Source organism: Ptychodera flava, chromosome 15 (assembly GCF_041260155.1).
Source record: "Ptychodera flava strain L36383 chromosome 15, AS_Pfla_20210202, whole genome shotgun sequence".
NCBI classification, from domain to species: Eukaryota; Metazoa; Hemichordata; class Enteropneusta; family Ptychoderidae; genus Ptychodera; species Ptychodera flava.
This window is the reverse complement of record NC_091942.1, coordinates 3948627-3962731: the sequence shown is the minus strand read 5'-3', so window position 1 is coordinate 3962731 and position 14105 is coordinate 3948627. Positions and strand designations below refer to the sequence as shown.

General features: G+C 36.9%; 1 protein-coding gene across 1 annotated transcript in view; it reads left to right on the top strand.

The window, feature by feature from the left end:
- The first annotated feature begins 1055 nt into the window (after positions 1-1055).
- The window catches only part of LOC139150924 (indoleamine 2,3-dioxygenase 2-like), a 42078-nt gene continuing 29028 nt past the window's right edge, over positions 1056-14105 (top strand). Inside the window, exons 1-3 of the mRNA XM_070723407.1 lie at positions 1056-1301; positions 7575-7670; positions 9923-10042. Coding sequence (XP_070579508.1) covers positions 1146-1301; positions 7575-7670; positions 9923-10042 — 372 coding nt within the window. The 5' untranslated portion in view covers positions 1056-1145. The remainder of the gene's footprint in view (positions 1302-7574; positions 7671-9922; positions 10043-14105) is intronic.

The window sequence follows — 14105 nt, the reverse complement described above, 5'->3', positions numbered from 1 at the left end:
GTGTCCAAATGCATCTCGCGTCCTCGAGCTCTGGGACAGATAACTTATTTGGACTCCCTTAATTTTTTTCCGATGCCCTTCTCATCCACGACCTGTTTCCATTTTGCAGCTGGTGAAGTAAATTAAGTCTCACCGTCTTTTCTTTTCTTTTTTTGTAAAAATAAAATATGTATTTCCCCCATATAGTATATACAAGGTTAGCGGCATTTTTGAATATTTGGACAAATTTCAATTATCATTAAATGTGATGTGATGTGATGTGATGTTAAATTTTTCCATTGGTACCGAAATTTGAAAAGTTTCCGCGGAGTTTCTATCCTTGATTTTCAAACAGGATAGGTTAATGGGATACTGCTGTCGGAACTGTCGATTTGTCCGCCACTGCAACCCAAATACTTGCAGTGGCGGGCATATCGTCTTCGGGATCGATAGATCATGGATGTAACTATTTTTTACATCCATGGATAGATCGAGAAGAAAACCGATCGATCTAGCAGACTACCCAGCCCACTCTGTATCCCAGGTATTATAAAGTTAAAACATGTCTGTCATAATCTATATCGTATAATTTAAATGTTGCAGCTATGATGATGAGGGGAATCTAGATATCGTGCACGAAATACATTGTTTGTAAACAAGAAACTCGCACAGGCGCAGTTCTGATAACCGTCTGAAAAAGTGTGAAGGTCCCCTGGAGGTTCATACTGTGGGAACAGAGGGAATGTTCCCAGCAATCAGAGCGTCCCTTCACGTGTGCGTCACGTCGGGCACGACCATGTGAACCATATGCGTGTGACCAAAAGACAAAAAGTTGTGTGGGTATGTACGCAGATGAAAAGAATTGGCGTCAAATAGAGGTGTATAGAAGTTTCTTTTCTGATATAGAGATGTTTTTAGAAGCTCAACATGTAGAGTTACTTTCGATTGCTCGCCAGATAATCCTTATCAAGAGAAAGCGATATGATGTGTCCCTCTTATCACACCTCCTCGATATAGAGATGGAATCGTCTAGGAAAAGCCCCACAGCTCAGTATCCCGGATGTAAGGTTACCTAAAAATAGATTTACATGTAACGTCACTTTCCTCCCAGCCACCGTATATCGCACCGGCTCGGCGACCATGATGATTCTTGTACGTGATCGTCAATGTCCAACGAGCTGAGCTGGGAGGGCCGAGGTGGTAAAAGTAGAGAATACTATAAAAACAGTGCAGCCATGGCTGCAGACCCGACCGGAGAGGTCCCAAGATTAGAAGATTTCCATGTGTCTGAGAAACTTGGATTTGTCCTGCAATACCCACTGGTAAGAAATTTTACAAATGCTCGCCGCTTGTCGCGTCGCTTCGTTACCCGATCATGAGTAATGAACACAAATATCCAAGCCGTCATAGTAAATTGTGATGACTCGACATTTACAACCCAGTGCTAGAGAGCGGTTACTTTCGCCAAAAACGAAAACACTGGTTTACTTTTGCACAGTGCCGCGATCGATTCACATGTACGTACGCATCTACCCAATCGATCATGCACAGAGCGCATGGCCGTTTAGTTACGCCGGTACTTGCATCGCATAGATCAGCACGGTTAGAAATTATCGTACTTTTAAACTGAGAGTAAATGGTAACCACGGTCCATGTGTAAAGTTGTTTTAACCATGGTACACAGTGTAAATACGATTTGAATCGTGGTAAGCCAGGACACAAAAGACTCATTTACACATACAAATTTTTTAGTAGTATTCTTTTGAATACATACATGTTTTATAACACATGTACATACTGGATCACGATACTTGTACATAACTTACGAGGAAGCGAAGTTTTCAAATTTATGATGGACAAACACTTCCTAACGTAAATGATGGCGTAAGTTACTCGTCTAACCATGTGCTATAGTTACAAGGGTTTCCAAATATTTAGTTGTTCAAATAGATCACAACTTCCCCTGTGTTTGCTTCCTTGTTGTTTCGTTTTCACGGCTCGTTCAGATTGATCAAACGTGTCTATGACCGGGTGTATCATCATTGTTGGGTCATTCGGTCACATCAAGCATCTCGTAATGAATGGACAGTTGTTTAGGAAACACGCTGGTACCCTGCTACTACCTCCAAGCCTGTTCCAACCCATGGCAGGCTGGCAGCTTCAGTACGTCTGATGCGTAGAGATTTACCTTTACACCGCACACTCAGGAACGACCTGCGAATGAGACCTCACGCGACAGAGTAGATATCACTTCAGTTTCTAAAGCGTCAATATCTAGTGTGTTAACCTTGGACGTACCGCCAAAACGTGATATGTTTGATTTGACCCCTACTCATGTTTTACCTTAGCCTTGTGTGGAACATTCCAGAACATAGCATAAAATTCGGTTGTATAACGGTATAGCCTGTAATCGCTGAATTTGAACTGGAAAAGTGCACAGTGGAGAATTGAGCTTACCTTAGGTTTTGTAGTTTTCATCCTTCCTGTACAGTTTTGTTTGGTTGGGATTGAAAATGAACAAGGAAAATAAAAACTTTCATAAACACTATGGTAATATGTTGTACGCGAAATTTCCAAGATATATTTGAAACATCACATATATACAAAGATTGTGATCCTTTGGTGATACATTCCATGTTCAGTACCTTTATAGTAAGTACACTTCAGGTGCCGCCAACTGGTAAATTTCATTAATTTCGCAAAATCATCACAAAACATGTTTTGAAGGCTGATATACTGATTTTTCTTATTTTTGACCCTGACCTAAAATTTGGAGGGGAAAGTGAGAGCTGATCGTATCTGCCCTCCCACTGGCATACACTGAAAATATGCCCTCCCACTGAATTTTGATGCCCACTGCCCTCCGGTATCTACAGTCTGCCCGCTCCCCACTCCCCACAACAATTCAAGCTCCCCGCTGCCCTCTCCCCACTACTGAAATTTTCCATTGCCAACTAGATGCCCACTAGGCACCCCAGAACAACGCAAAACCGTGCGAGCAGTTAGCAGTATACTTGGAACATTGCTCCCCTCTAAGTTAGGCGCTTAATTTCTCCTCAAGTTCTATCAAGCACGCCGCTTTCCCCTCCCTCTACGTATTTTCCGGTGCCCACTGTCAAAAATTTTCTCCCCGCCCGCCCGCTGAAAGTATTGAAATTTCTTCCCCGCCCACAGTAAATATCGATATTTTCTCCCCGCCCGCTGATTAGTTTTAAAATTTGCCCGCCCGCTGAAGAACTTCGCACGAACACCTTTTTGCACGAACAGCTTAGTTGGCGGCACCTGACACTTACCAGTACTTGAATGGTAGGTTTTTATGAAGATCATTTTACAAGTCCATGACATAAGGCTCTGTGCCATGTGTAGTAAAGGTCAAAGGTCAGCACATGCAAAGCGCCATCAGGCATTAGCTAAAACAAAATTGAAAACAAATTATGTCACTAACGTGATGATGATTAATTATGATTATGAATATTGTTGATAAAATGTAATATTTTTGTCATTATTGTATACTTACAAAAGTACCCAAATGCACTCGAATCCTGAATGATGATCAGTATTTATGCCAAATTCACCCAGTAGTAGTATGGACCCTCGGAAATAAGGAAGGGTCTACAGTGGTAGTTGTAGCAATGTACAATTACTGTAGTTGACTGTTGTGTGTTTTTATCAGTTTGCAAAAAGTCAAGTATTTGACAAGGTGATAAGGCGTTTGGGTTACTGATAAGATGGTATTATGTCAAACAATAAATGGCGTTTCTCGTGTGATGCCGCTTTGAATAAATCAAGCTTTGATTGCTTACATGCACCACACTTGCTCGTACTCATGTACTTGTCAACATTTGGGGCGACTTGCAGCGATTTCGAAGCTGTTATCCAATTGGTCGGCAGAATCTTACCGTTACAATTAAATAATACAAATAAACTCCCTAAGTTGCTGTGAATAGTGACAATCGACCAATCAGATATAACCTTGCAAACACGCTGCGAGTCAGCCGCAACATTTTCAAAGAAATTCACGCAGAGGGGGGTGTTGAATTTGGATGGGTTCCGTTTGTCAAGCTCCAAAGCATTTGAAATCTCTCTATCCACTTTCAGCTATTAAAATTTACCATGTTTCAAGTGACAAAAACTTGTCAGGTACAAAAAAAAGTTTGCATAATGTTGTAACTCTCTTCTATAGAGGTAACATTACATTAATTCTGATTCAGATATATCTGATAAAAATGGTCAGGAACACAGATATTTCAAAAAGACATTCTGTAACGATTTCTTAGACTTGAATGGCCGGTTGGCCATCTGTGTCACAAGGGCAAATGTCTCTGAAAGGTTAGTTGTCAATGTCAATACTGAAAACATATTTTCTACCTTTGCAAAATTCATTTCACATTTACTTGTACTAAAATTTCTGCATGAAAATGAAAGTGAAAGTGATGTTAAGTTCACAATACCACTCACCTATGCATACACACTTAAATTGGTTGCATTGCCATGGTAATTTGCAATGGCAGTGCAACCAATTCAAGTTCTGATACATTAATATTTGCTTGATGTTTCGTGTTATCAAACGAAAAGCATCTATACTGTATCAAGAATAATCTGGTGTTCGAAAATCAAATTGTACCTGTTGCGCCATCCTGTTAGTCATTTGTACTATATGTGGTCCATTCTTTAAGATTTTTGCTGTCAGAGTCATTGGAAATTTGATGGTGGTATTTGCATCTTTCAAAAATAAGGCTGTTCACAATTGACGTCATTGTTCTCTGATTGATATGCAAAAATATTTATTTGTTTTCATTTTTTGATCATGTGTTTGCAAATTATGCATGCAAGAATGATGAAAATACATCTTAGTAGGCAACGTGGCAAGTTTGGAAATATTTGATGATTTTTATGAAAATTGCCAGAGACTATTAGTCCAGTTTCTCTGTACAAAGATGTCAGAGTGAAAGTGAAAGTATTCAGTCCTAGGTAGGACATCAGTTCATCTACTTCACAGCAATTCCATGAAACGTGATGTCATTTTCCTGTATAGCGTTGATCGTGATTTCAAGTTTGTTACTAAATATAGCTGCACGCGCGCGACTTTTAGACAACACTGGCTGAAATGTGGACAAATTTCGTTGTTGCATGCATGGCTGTTGTTGCAGCTTGTAGTCTGAGCCATAAATTCATATGAATTAGTGTGACTTTTAGTGGCCATTGTAATACTAGCAGGTTTTATTTTCGTCGTTTATGCAGAAAATGCAGACAAATATTTATTTATGCATATTAATGAGAGAAAAACATTTGCGATCAGTGCTTTTGGTTGCTGATGAACAGTTTGAGTCATTTGAAGCAAAATGGACCTGTCGGGATTTCTCTCGTTGATAATTCCAGTTTATGAAAATATCAAGAATGTTTCATGAGATCAAATATCAGAGAATAAAAATGCTGAAATCCAATCATAAATTTCTTGTCAGCTGACCCTTTGCTTAAGGAAACCAATGAAAATTTTTCCTAGATATTCCATGAAAATTGTTCACACATCATCACATGATGTAATAATTTTCCGTAAATTGTTCACTGTATGGTGTCGTTGTTGTTATGTTTTATCAAAATTTTCAATTTTGTGTGGAAAGGTTTAGACAGATTCATAAACAAGCAAGGCTTCATGAAGTACAAAGTTTCTTAAAAGAGTAAGTGTTCGGAGTTCTTGAAAAAAAATTAGCTCGTCATGAAAGGTAATGACACAATGAAATGTTGGATGTAGACGCTTGGCGTATTTATGATGAAATATTGATGATTGGCATATTTATGATGAACACTTGCCATTCCCCATATTTGCCCACGGTCTCTCCATGGACCATGATTTGCTGATGTTCTGTCATCGGGACGTCAGCATAGGAACTAGTAGAAAGTCCTTTTACAATACTTATGATGAACACTCGCCATGATTCTCCATACTTGCTCATGGTCCCTCCACGGACCATGATTTGCTTAAATCTTTTAAATTTCTTGTCACCAAAATATTTATCATGAGGTCTAGATTTCTTGTAATTTTGAACACATTCTGTCATTTGAAGTTTTCTTATGCAATGATGAAAATTCACAAAATTGAAATAGTCTTTGGTTGTTGAGCATGATTAGTAAGGACAGTGACATTAAAATTCCCCAAAACCATGAAAGCATAGGGGAAGACACAAGAAACTCATTAACATAACAAGTACCTTTTCTTATGCAAATTTCACTTTTTCAGTGAGATTATTGATTGCCTTCAACAAAATCTAAAACTTCCTGCTTACGCTGCACAATTACAAGTCTAAATATATCCCGACTTCAACTTTGTTTGACATAACAGAGGTACAGCCAATTCTTATGATCTATTCAATTGGATCACAAGAAAAACTTCATATCTTTTATAGTGACCTGTTCACTGAACATGTAGTTCCCTGTAAACAAGTTCATACTCACCATTTCGATAACAATTGCTTTTGGCTAAACCATGGAAAGGGTTGAACATTTAAAAGCAGAAAACCTTTATTGATTTGCCGAAGGCATTGAATTCAATGACAGGCATATAGGTCACGTCTTATTTGCCACGTTATTAGCATGAGTGAATTTTACAACAGCATGTCACATGTACATGTTTGAAGAGGTTTTCTGAGTTCGTAAAACTTTGAACTGATGTGAAAAACACACTGTAGCTTAAGCATTGTATCGACAGGGCATTTTGTTTCATGGTGCTTTGTTTGAAACACAATAAACAAGTGATTGTGATCAGGTTAGTCCTCTTGGCAGTGTTGGCCACAGGGTCAATGGCCAAAGTTGGCCATCCATAAAGGTAGATGTAGGTAATTTTAACCCTGTAAGACATAAACTCCTCTGTATACAGTAATTCAGGTATTTTAGCAGAAAGTTAGGCTTGTAAAGGTTAAAGCACCCAGTTTTGTATGACCAAAATTTGCTCCTTTTCATGGTGTATGATCACTGATCAGTGAAACAACATAATTGTTGAATTCAGTTCGGTATTATTTATGTTTTGAAAGGTGATGGGTTAAATGTAACCACTGTTTTGTGACCGTTTATTATGGTACCTCAGTACTCAATAACACAATGCAAACACCTTTTTAAAAGAAAGTGAAAATTCAACATTGAATTCTATCAATCTCGAAAGTATTTCAGTATTTTCCTAAAATCTGTCAAAAAATATTTTCATGCTTTTGGTATTTTGGCAATCAGCTATTTTCAGCAAAAAGACGTACAGCCATCTCTAGGATGTAAGATACAGCTAAATGTTATCCTCAAAGGAAATATTATTATTTTCCTGAACACACGTAGTCATGGCTACACTGCAACAACACATTGTATAGTGTCTGATGTTTGCCCTCTGTGCTACTAAAAAGTCCAAGATACGGAGTAAACTGCTCTCAAACTGGCTTTTAGTAACTGAAGATTGAGAGTGGGACTATTTGTCCCCAGGCACAAATCAATGGACCATTTGGTGTATTTCAGTCCACTGTAAATCAGTCTGAAACTTCTGTATGTATACATGCTGTGTACCTGTGTGTGAAATTCTGCAATTGTTTATCGTTTGCTCTGTTTTTTTCCTTCAGACGGAGTTGCCTCCTTACTTCAATATCTGGAATGAACTTGGGAGAGACCTCACAGACATTGTTTATGATGGAACCATCCGGGAAAAAATTGAAGCGGTAAGTCATTGTAATTGTAAAGAGCAAACAGAAGTCAGGCTATAACGAGGGTATTGAAATAAAATCTTAAAAATTGTAATTTTTAACGGTTTTACATCTGTAGAGCTTGCAATTGAAAGATCGATTAGTGTAAATTCTAGTGTTGCATTGTTGTAAACATCAAGATTCAACAGATTGCTGACAGCTTCTGTATGAAAAACAGTTACTGTAGTTGTTTTATCAGTTGTTGGGTTTTTTTTGAAAAAACTAATACTGGATATGGTGACACCATGATTCTTTGAAAAATGTTAACCTAATGACCTACAGAAATGCAAATAAAGGATTGCATGTTTCTCTACTGTCTGTGTTGTTGTTTCCTTCCTGCAAACACGACACTTACCACTGAGGTACCTATAGGCGCCATCTTGGATAATTTAATCTAAGCTTGCATAACATTGGACAAATCTTTCAGCCTTGTCATATTACTACCACCATAACTTTAAAACACAAATATTGATTATCTTGGAGATCATGTGATTTCTAGAAAACAAGTTAATGTGTTTGGATATTGTACTATTTAGGCAAATACACACGTTTACACTGACATCCACTGCATAGCAGAAGAAAGATTAATCTGAAAGAAATGAAAGCGTCAGGGATTTCACAGAGCACAGCAGTCAGTCCCCTGGGGTGGGGGAGGGGTGGGGTTCTTTTTGCAACGGTTTATCTTATTATATTTTATTCATTTTATTTCATTAATTTTGACTGTGATGTTACAAATAAAGATTTCAACTCCAAACCGTCTGTCTGCTTTCTTTATTGCCTATGAGTAGTAAAATATTATTTTATTATTTGGGACTGCTGTGGTGTTGACTCAATCAATTCATCCGCTGATTAGCAAGTTGGCAATGTTTGCGGAGCAATTAGAGTGGTATGTACACACTGACAGGTTAGAGAGGAGATAAGGACTTGTAGGTAATAAAGAAAGCAGTCAGACACTTATGGAGTCAAAATCTTTATTTGAAATATCACAGTCAAAATTAATAAAATAAAATAAGATAAACCGTTGGACGGTTGCAAAACGAATCCTACCCCTCTCCCACCCCAGGAGGACTAACTGCTGTGCCCTGTGGAGATTTGAGAGATGACGAGATAGAGAAAAATACAGAAGAGGCAGAGAGATAGAATTGATGGACATTTCTGTTGCTTTGCAGCATTTAATCTCTGCAAGACACGCTGAAAATAAACTGTTTTCACTTCTCTCAGTCCCTAGAGACATACTGTAATCTTGCACACTGTATTAGCAAAGCAAGACAGATAACAATCATTTTCCCACCATGAAGATTACATCCCCAACAAAAGCAGTGATGTCAGTTTTTCAACATCAAAAAATCTCAGCAAGAGTTGATGAATTTTTTGAAATGATTGTCATTTCTCATCGTGATATTCAATTTTTTTTATACATACATGTACGTACATACAGTGGCATTATCAGTTGATCGTTTATTTGAAACTGTCTGTATTTGGCTGTTTACTATCTAAGTGTAGCTGAACTAGTATTTCAATTTCATCTTTTTTTTGCTGAAAAAGAAGATTAATCAGTTTGTTTTCATAGGCAACCTTGCACATCATTTTATCTTCAAACATCATTTCTTTTGTGATGACATCCCATCATATCACAACATGTATTGTCAAGTCAATATCTCATTCATTACTTTGCTAGGTTATTGTGTATGCAACCTTGGTTGCAGTGGCCACTGAAAAGATGTTGAATGGCTGTAAAAATGTGATTCTACTGTAAAGTCAAACTCCAATAAGGGAAGATGATGCCAATTTCTGTCCGATTTTAATTTGACCCTAAAATGTTTTATGGAAATTTTAGACCTGCATTTTTACTGGTACACGAATTACACTATATTGTTAAAAAGGAGCAGGTTTTTTAGCAGCTTTCTCTGAGTAAATTGACTGTGTACAACTTTCAAAGGAAAACAAAGGACTAAAATCACACAAAACAGTTTACATCAGCAACCACTAATGTGAGAACCAGGGAGAGGACTGGCACTCTTCTCACCATAAGCACAAGAGATAAAATTTGACTTGAAATTCTCACAACAATACAAAACTTCAAAAATGATAAATTTATGATTTACCTACTGCTAAGTGTAAAATACAAACTGAATGAAAACATACATCGTCAGGTATTGTATCTATTATCCTTCCTCCCCAACTTGCAAAATATACATTATGACTTTTTAATGATTTTTGTCTTGTAGATGCCTCTGCTTGACCATAATCAACTGGAAGGACATCGTCAGCTGAGGCTGGCACACCTCATCCTGTCCTGTCTGGCCAGTGGATATGTTTGGATGGAAGGAGGTCAAAGTGTCCCTGCAGTGAGTATAGTCAGCAATGAGACACCGAGATACACTTTGTTACTGCTAACTCAAGTGTATCAGTAATTCTCTTGATATACTTTCAATATGGAAATGGGAAATATTTACCGGTCTGAGCAAGGGCAGATTTGGAGTGTGATGAATTTGTATCAAATATGAAAATAACAAAATAATATTAAATATTATCAATTAATTTTTTCATATGATATGCCTCTGGAATGGCAGAAATCTCCACAGCGACCATACTTTAGGCACCAATCACCACAACTGCAATGCTGCCATATATATTATGATAATGATTTTAGGGAATATGTGTCCAACTCTCTTATAAAAAATACATAGACACATCATTCAATTTCCCCAATTTTTCATCTATGACGTCACTCTTCTCAGTATTTCCAACCTATTTTCATTCATCAACATACCCACCATCATAAATACATCGTTTGGCCTGCCTAGCCTTCTGCCCATTTGACGCTATAATGACAACTCAAAACTACCAGTACCTGCTCAGATACCACAATAAACAGGCTGTGATACCAATTACCAGGGTCATAGAGTAAGATTCATCCTCATGCTGGACAGTTATATTATAATTAGGCTGATATCACAGTGTCACTAGCCTAGAAACCTATTTCGTCCGCTTGCCTCCGTACCTCCGTCCGAGTGGGACGGAGGTACGGAGGCAAGCGGACGAAATAGGATTCTAGGCTACAGTGTCACTTGATGCAGCAATCTACAAATAAGCGGGGACAGCATTAAAAGATATTGCACTCCTGTCTCCATTGAATGTGAAGGATAAGTAAAAATCACGATGCATCTGATATGCAGGAATTGGCAAAATTATTCCACAAAAGGTGTCAGTCCTTAGTATCACTACCGTCCATTCATAGTAGATATTGCCATATTTGCAATGTTGCTAGGAAAATTGCTGCTACTCTGGAGGCATGTCAAGTGATCATGATAACTGAAAAAAATGTTTTCATTTTTAGCTACTATAGACTATAGTCTATAGAAGCTATTGGGATGGGTATCCGTCCGTCGTCAGTCTGTATGTATGTATGTATGTATGTATGTATGTATGTATGTATGTATGTATGTATGTCCGTTTGTGAGGCGTCCGTCCACTCAAATATCTTGAGAACCGCAGTACTTACTGATTTGATATTTGTTGTGTAGATGAAAAATATGATTTTGAAACACTATTTTTTTAGCTCCCATAGCCATATGTATATATGGCAATGGAAGCTATTCTTATAGGCTAGGGAAATGTCTGTATGTATGTATGTCTGTATGTCTGTATGTCTGTACGTCTGTATGTCTGTATGTCTGTATGTCTGTATGTCTGTCCGTCAACATCAAAAACTCCAAAACCGCTGCACATTTCATCTTGATATTTGGTGTGTACATGGATGATGGGCTGTAGATGAGATTTTGTTCAAATGAAGTTGTCATTGCCAAAAATATGCAAATTAAGTGAAAAAATGTAAAAATAGTCAAAATTGAAAATCTCAATAACCACTGAGCAGATTACATGAAAAATTAGCATGTAAGTACTTTGGGCTGACCTGAAATAATTGTGCTTTTTTTGATTTTTTGGATACTGTTGAAAATATACAAATTAGTGCCAAAAAAGGCGTTTTTGGTAAAAAATCTTCTTCTTCATGAACGCTGGTCAGACAGCTTTGACATTTGGTATACAGGTCCTTAGGGATAACCCAATTGGATTTGTTCAAATTGTGATGAAATATGGAAATCTGTATTTTTAAGGAATTTTTTTGTCATTTTTGGTCAAAAATTTATTTCATCAAAACCGCTCGTCTGACAGTTTTGATATTTGGTATACAGGTTCCTACAGATAAACTAAATATGATATATAGAATATATGATGAAATCTGCAATTTTGTATTTTTGGTGCAATTTTTGACATTTTTGGTCAAAAAAATGTGTTTCTCAAAAACTACGTTTCTGATGCCTTTGATATTTGGTATACAGGTTCCTGGGGGTTCTCCTAGTGTGATATAGTGAAATTTGATGAAATCTTCAATTTTTGTATTTTTGGGTCAATTTTTGCCATTTTTGGTCAAAATATTTGTTTCTCAAAAGTTACTCATGTGATAGCTTTGATATTTTGTATACATTTTTATACATAATTATGATGAAATCATCAATTTTGTATTTTTGCAGCTAATGTTGCCATTTTAGGTCAGGCCATCCTGAAATGAGCTATCAAAGATCTCAACCATCTTCATCAATACATATGTCACAAAAAGTTGCTCTCTACATAACACAGCAGAGCTCTGTCGACTATTGGGTCGCTTGTTTTTTCAAAACCGCTGGTCAGACAGCTTTAATATTTGGTTAACAGGTCCCTAGGATGACCTTAGTGAGATGATTTCATACAGTCAGGCAATACTTAATTTTGTATCCATGTCTATAGTAGCTTCAGGGACATTGGCCCTATGTTTAAGATAATGTTGTGATTCAGTAAGCATTTGAAATGGTAAACTGTATTTGGTGTTGAAATGCGGTAAAAAATAATGAGAAAACATAGCTGAGGTGATTTCAGCAGGTTTGGTTTCCAACAAATATATTCAAAGTTTTTTTCAATGTTAAAGAGTGATGGAGGGGGGGGGGGGGGGGGGGGGTCCTGGCAGATTTTGAAAAAAATCCAAACAAATGTCAATAAAAAAATCGGCCACAGAAGGTTTGTCAAAAAGAAAAGGTGGGATAGTGGGAAAAAAAGAATGTACAGTGTATCGGATAAAAAAGATGTTCCTCATCAATCTTCCAGACAACCCCTTTTATCAAATGGTACACCCCTGATGTATTTTTGTGTGCCATTAACATGCAGTGTATTTAGTTTAGGATGTCAATCAAGTTAGGTAAGGATTTGAAAGGAATAGTCAAGTTCACCACAGTTTAACTTTATCTCTTGTGTCATCATCCTTGTGTAATTGGTTAAGTTTGTAAGTTGCTCCAGATGTGGATGTACCAGCTGTTCTGGAAGAAAACAATGTTTACTTTTCCTATAGGGTTCTGAGTTAATGATTGCATGTTGAAATCTCTCCATGTATCTGGTGCATGGGCAAAATGTAAATATTGGTTGCATGTTATGTATTTCAGTCTATGTCAAATATTGTAAATGAAAAATCAAGAACAGTTTGCTGTGTGCTTGTAAAAGATAATATGTATGTCAATTAAATTATATAAAATAATTAAATATTAAATATTAAATTAAATTATGTCAATTAAATATTAAAACTGCCTTGCAGTTTGATTGTCTTAAAAATTATCACAGAAGTAGAAAATGAAAAGAAACTAATCAAATTGCTGTAACATATTCACCCTCAGTGTCTGTAGGCCTATACTTAACTATTTTATCATTACATTCAGTTTTTTGTTATATCTTTATCACTCTCCATGGGCCAAGGCACACTTGGGGTCAATGTCATCACTCTCATGTGTTTCAAATTGGGAACAACGACATAGACCTATTTGCCCATAGATCTCAACATATACACTCCAGTGATACTTCCTAATGACCACATTTCCCTGCCCCATCAAGACTAATACTCCTATTACAAGTGGGGACTGTCATTGTCAATGACTTGTTTAGTTAATGGTTGTATCACAGTATACGATATTTCTAATTCTGTATTTTTTCCATTTTATATTCTGAATAAATACATTAAACATATTTCACTGTCTCCAGTACATTACATTTAAGTATTTTCACTTCATGCACTTCATCCCTTTCACACATGTTCAAATATCTGACCAGAGAACAAACACTAAATAGTCCAGGATGGGAGCTACAGTGTCATTGACGCTATTTTTTAATTTTTTGATATTGTTGAAAATAGGCAAATTAATGCCAAAAAAGGCGTTTTTGGTAAAAAATCTTCTTCATAACCGCTGGTCAGACAGCTTTGTTATTTGGTATACAGGTCCCTAGGGATAACCCAACTGAGATTTGTTCAAATTGTGATGAAATATGCAAATGTGTATTTTTAAGGAAATTTTTTTGTCATTTTTGGTCAAAGTTTGACTTACATTGTAT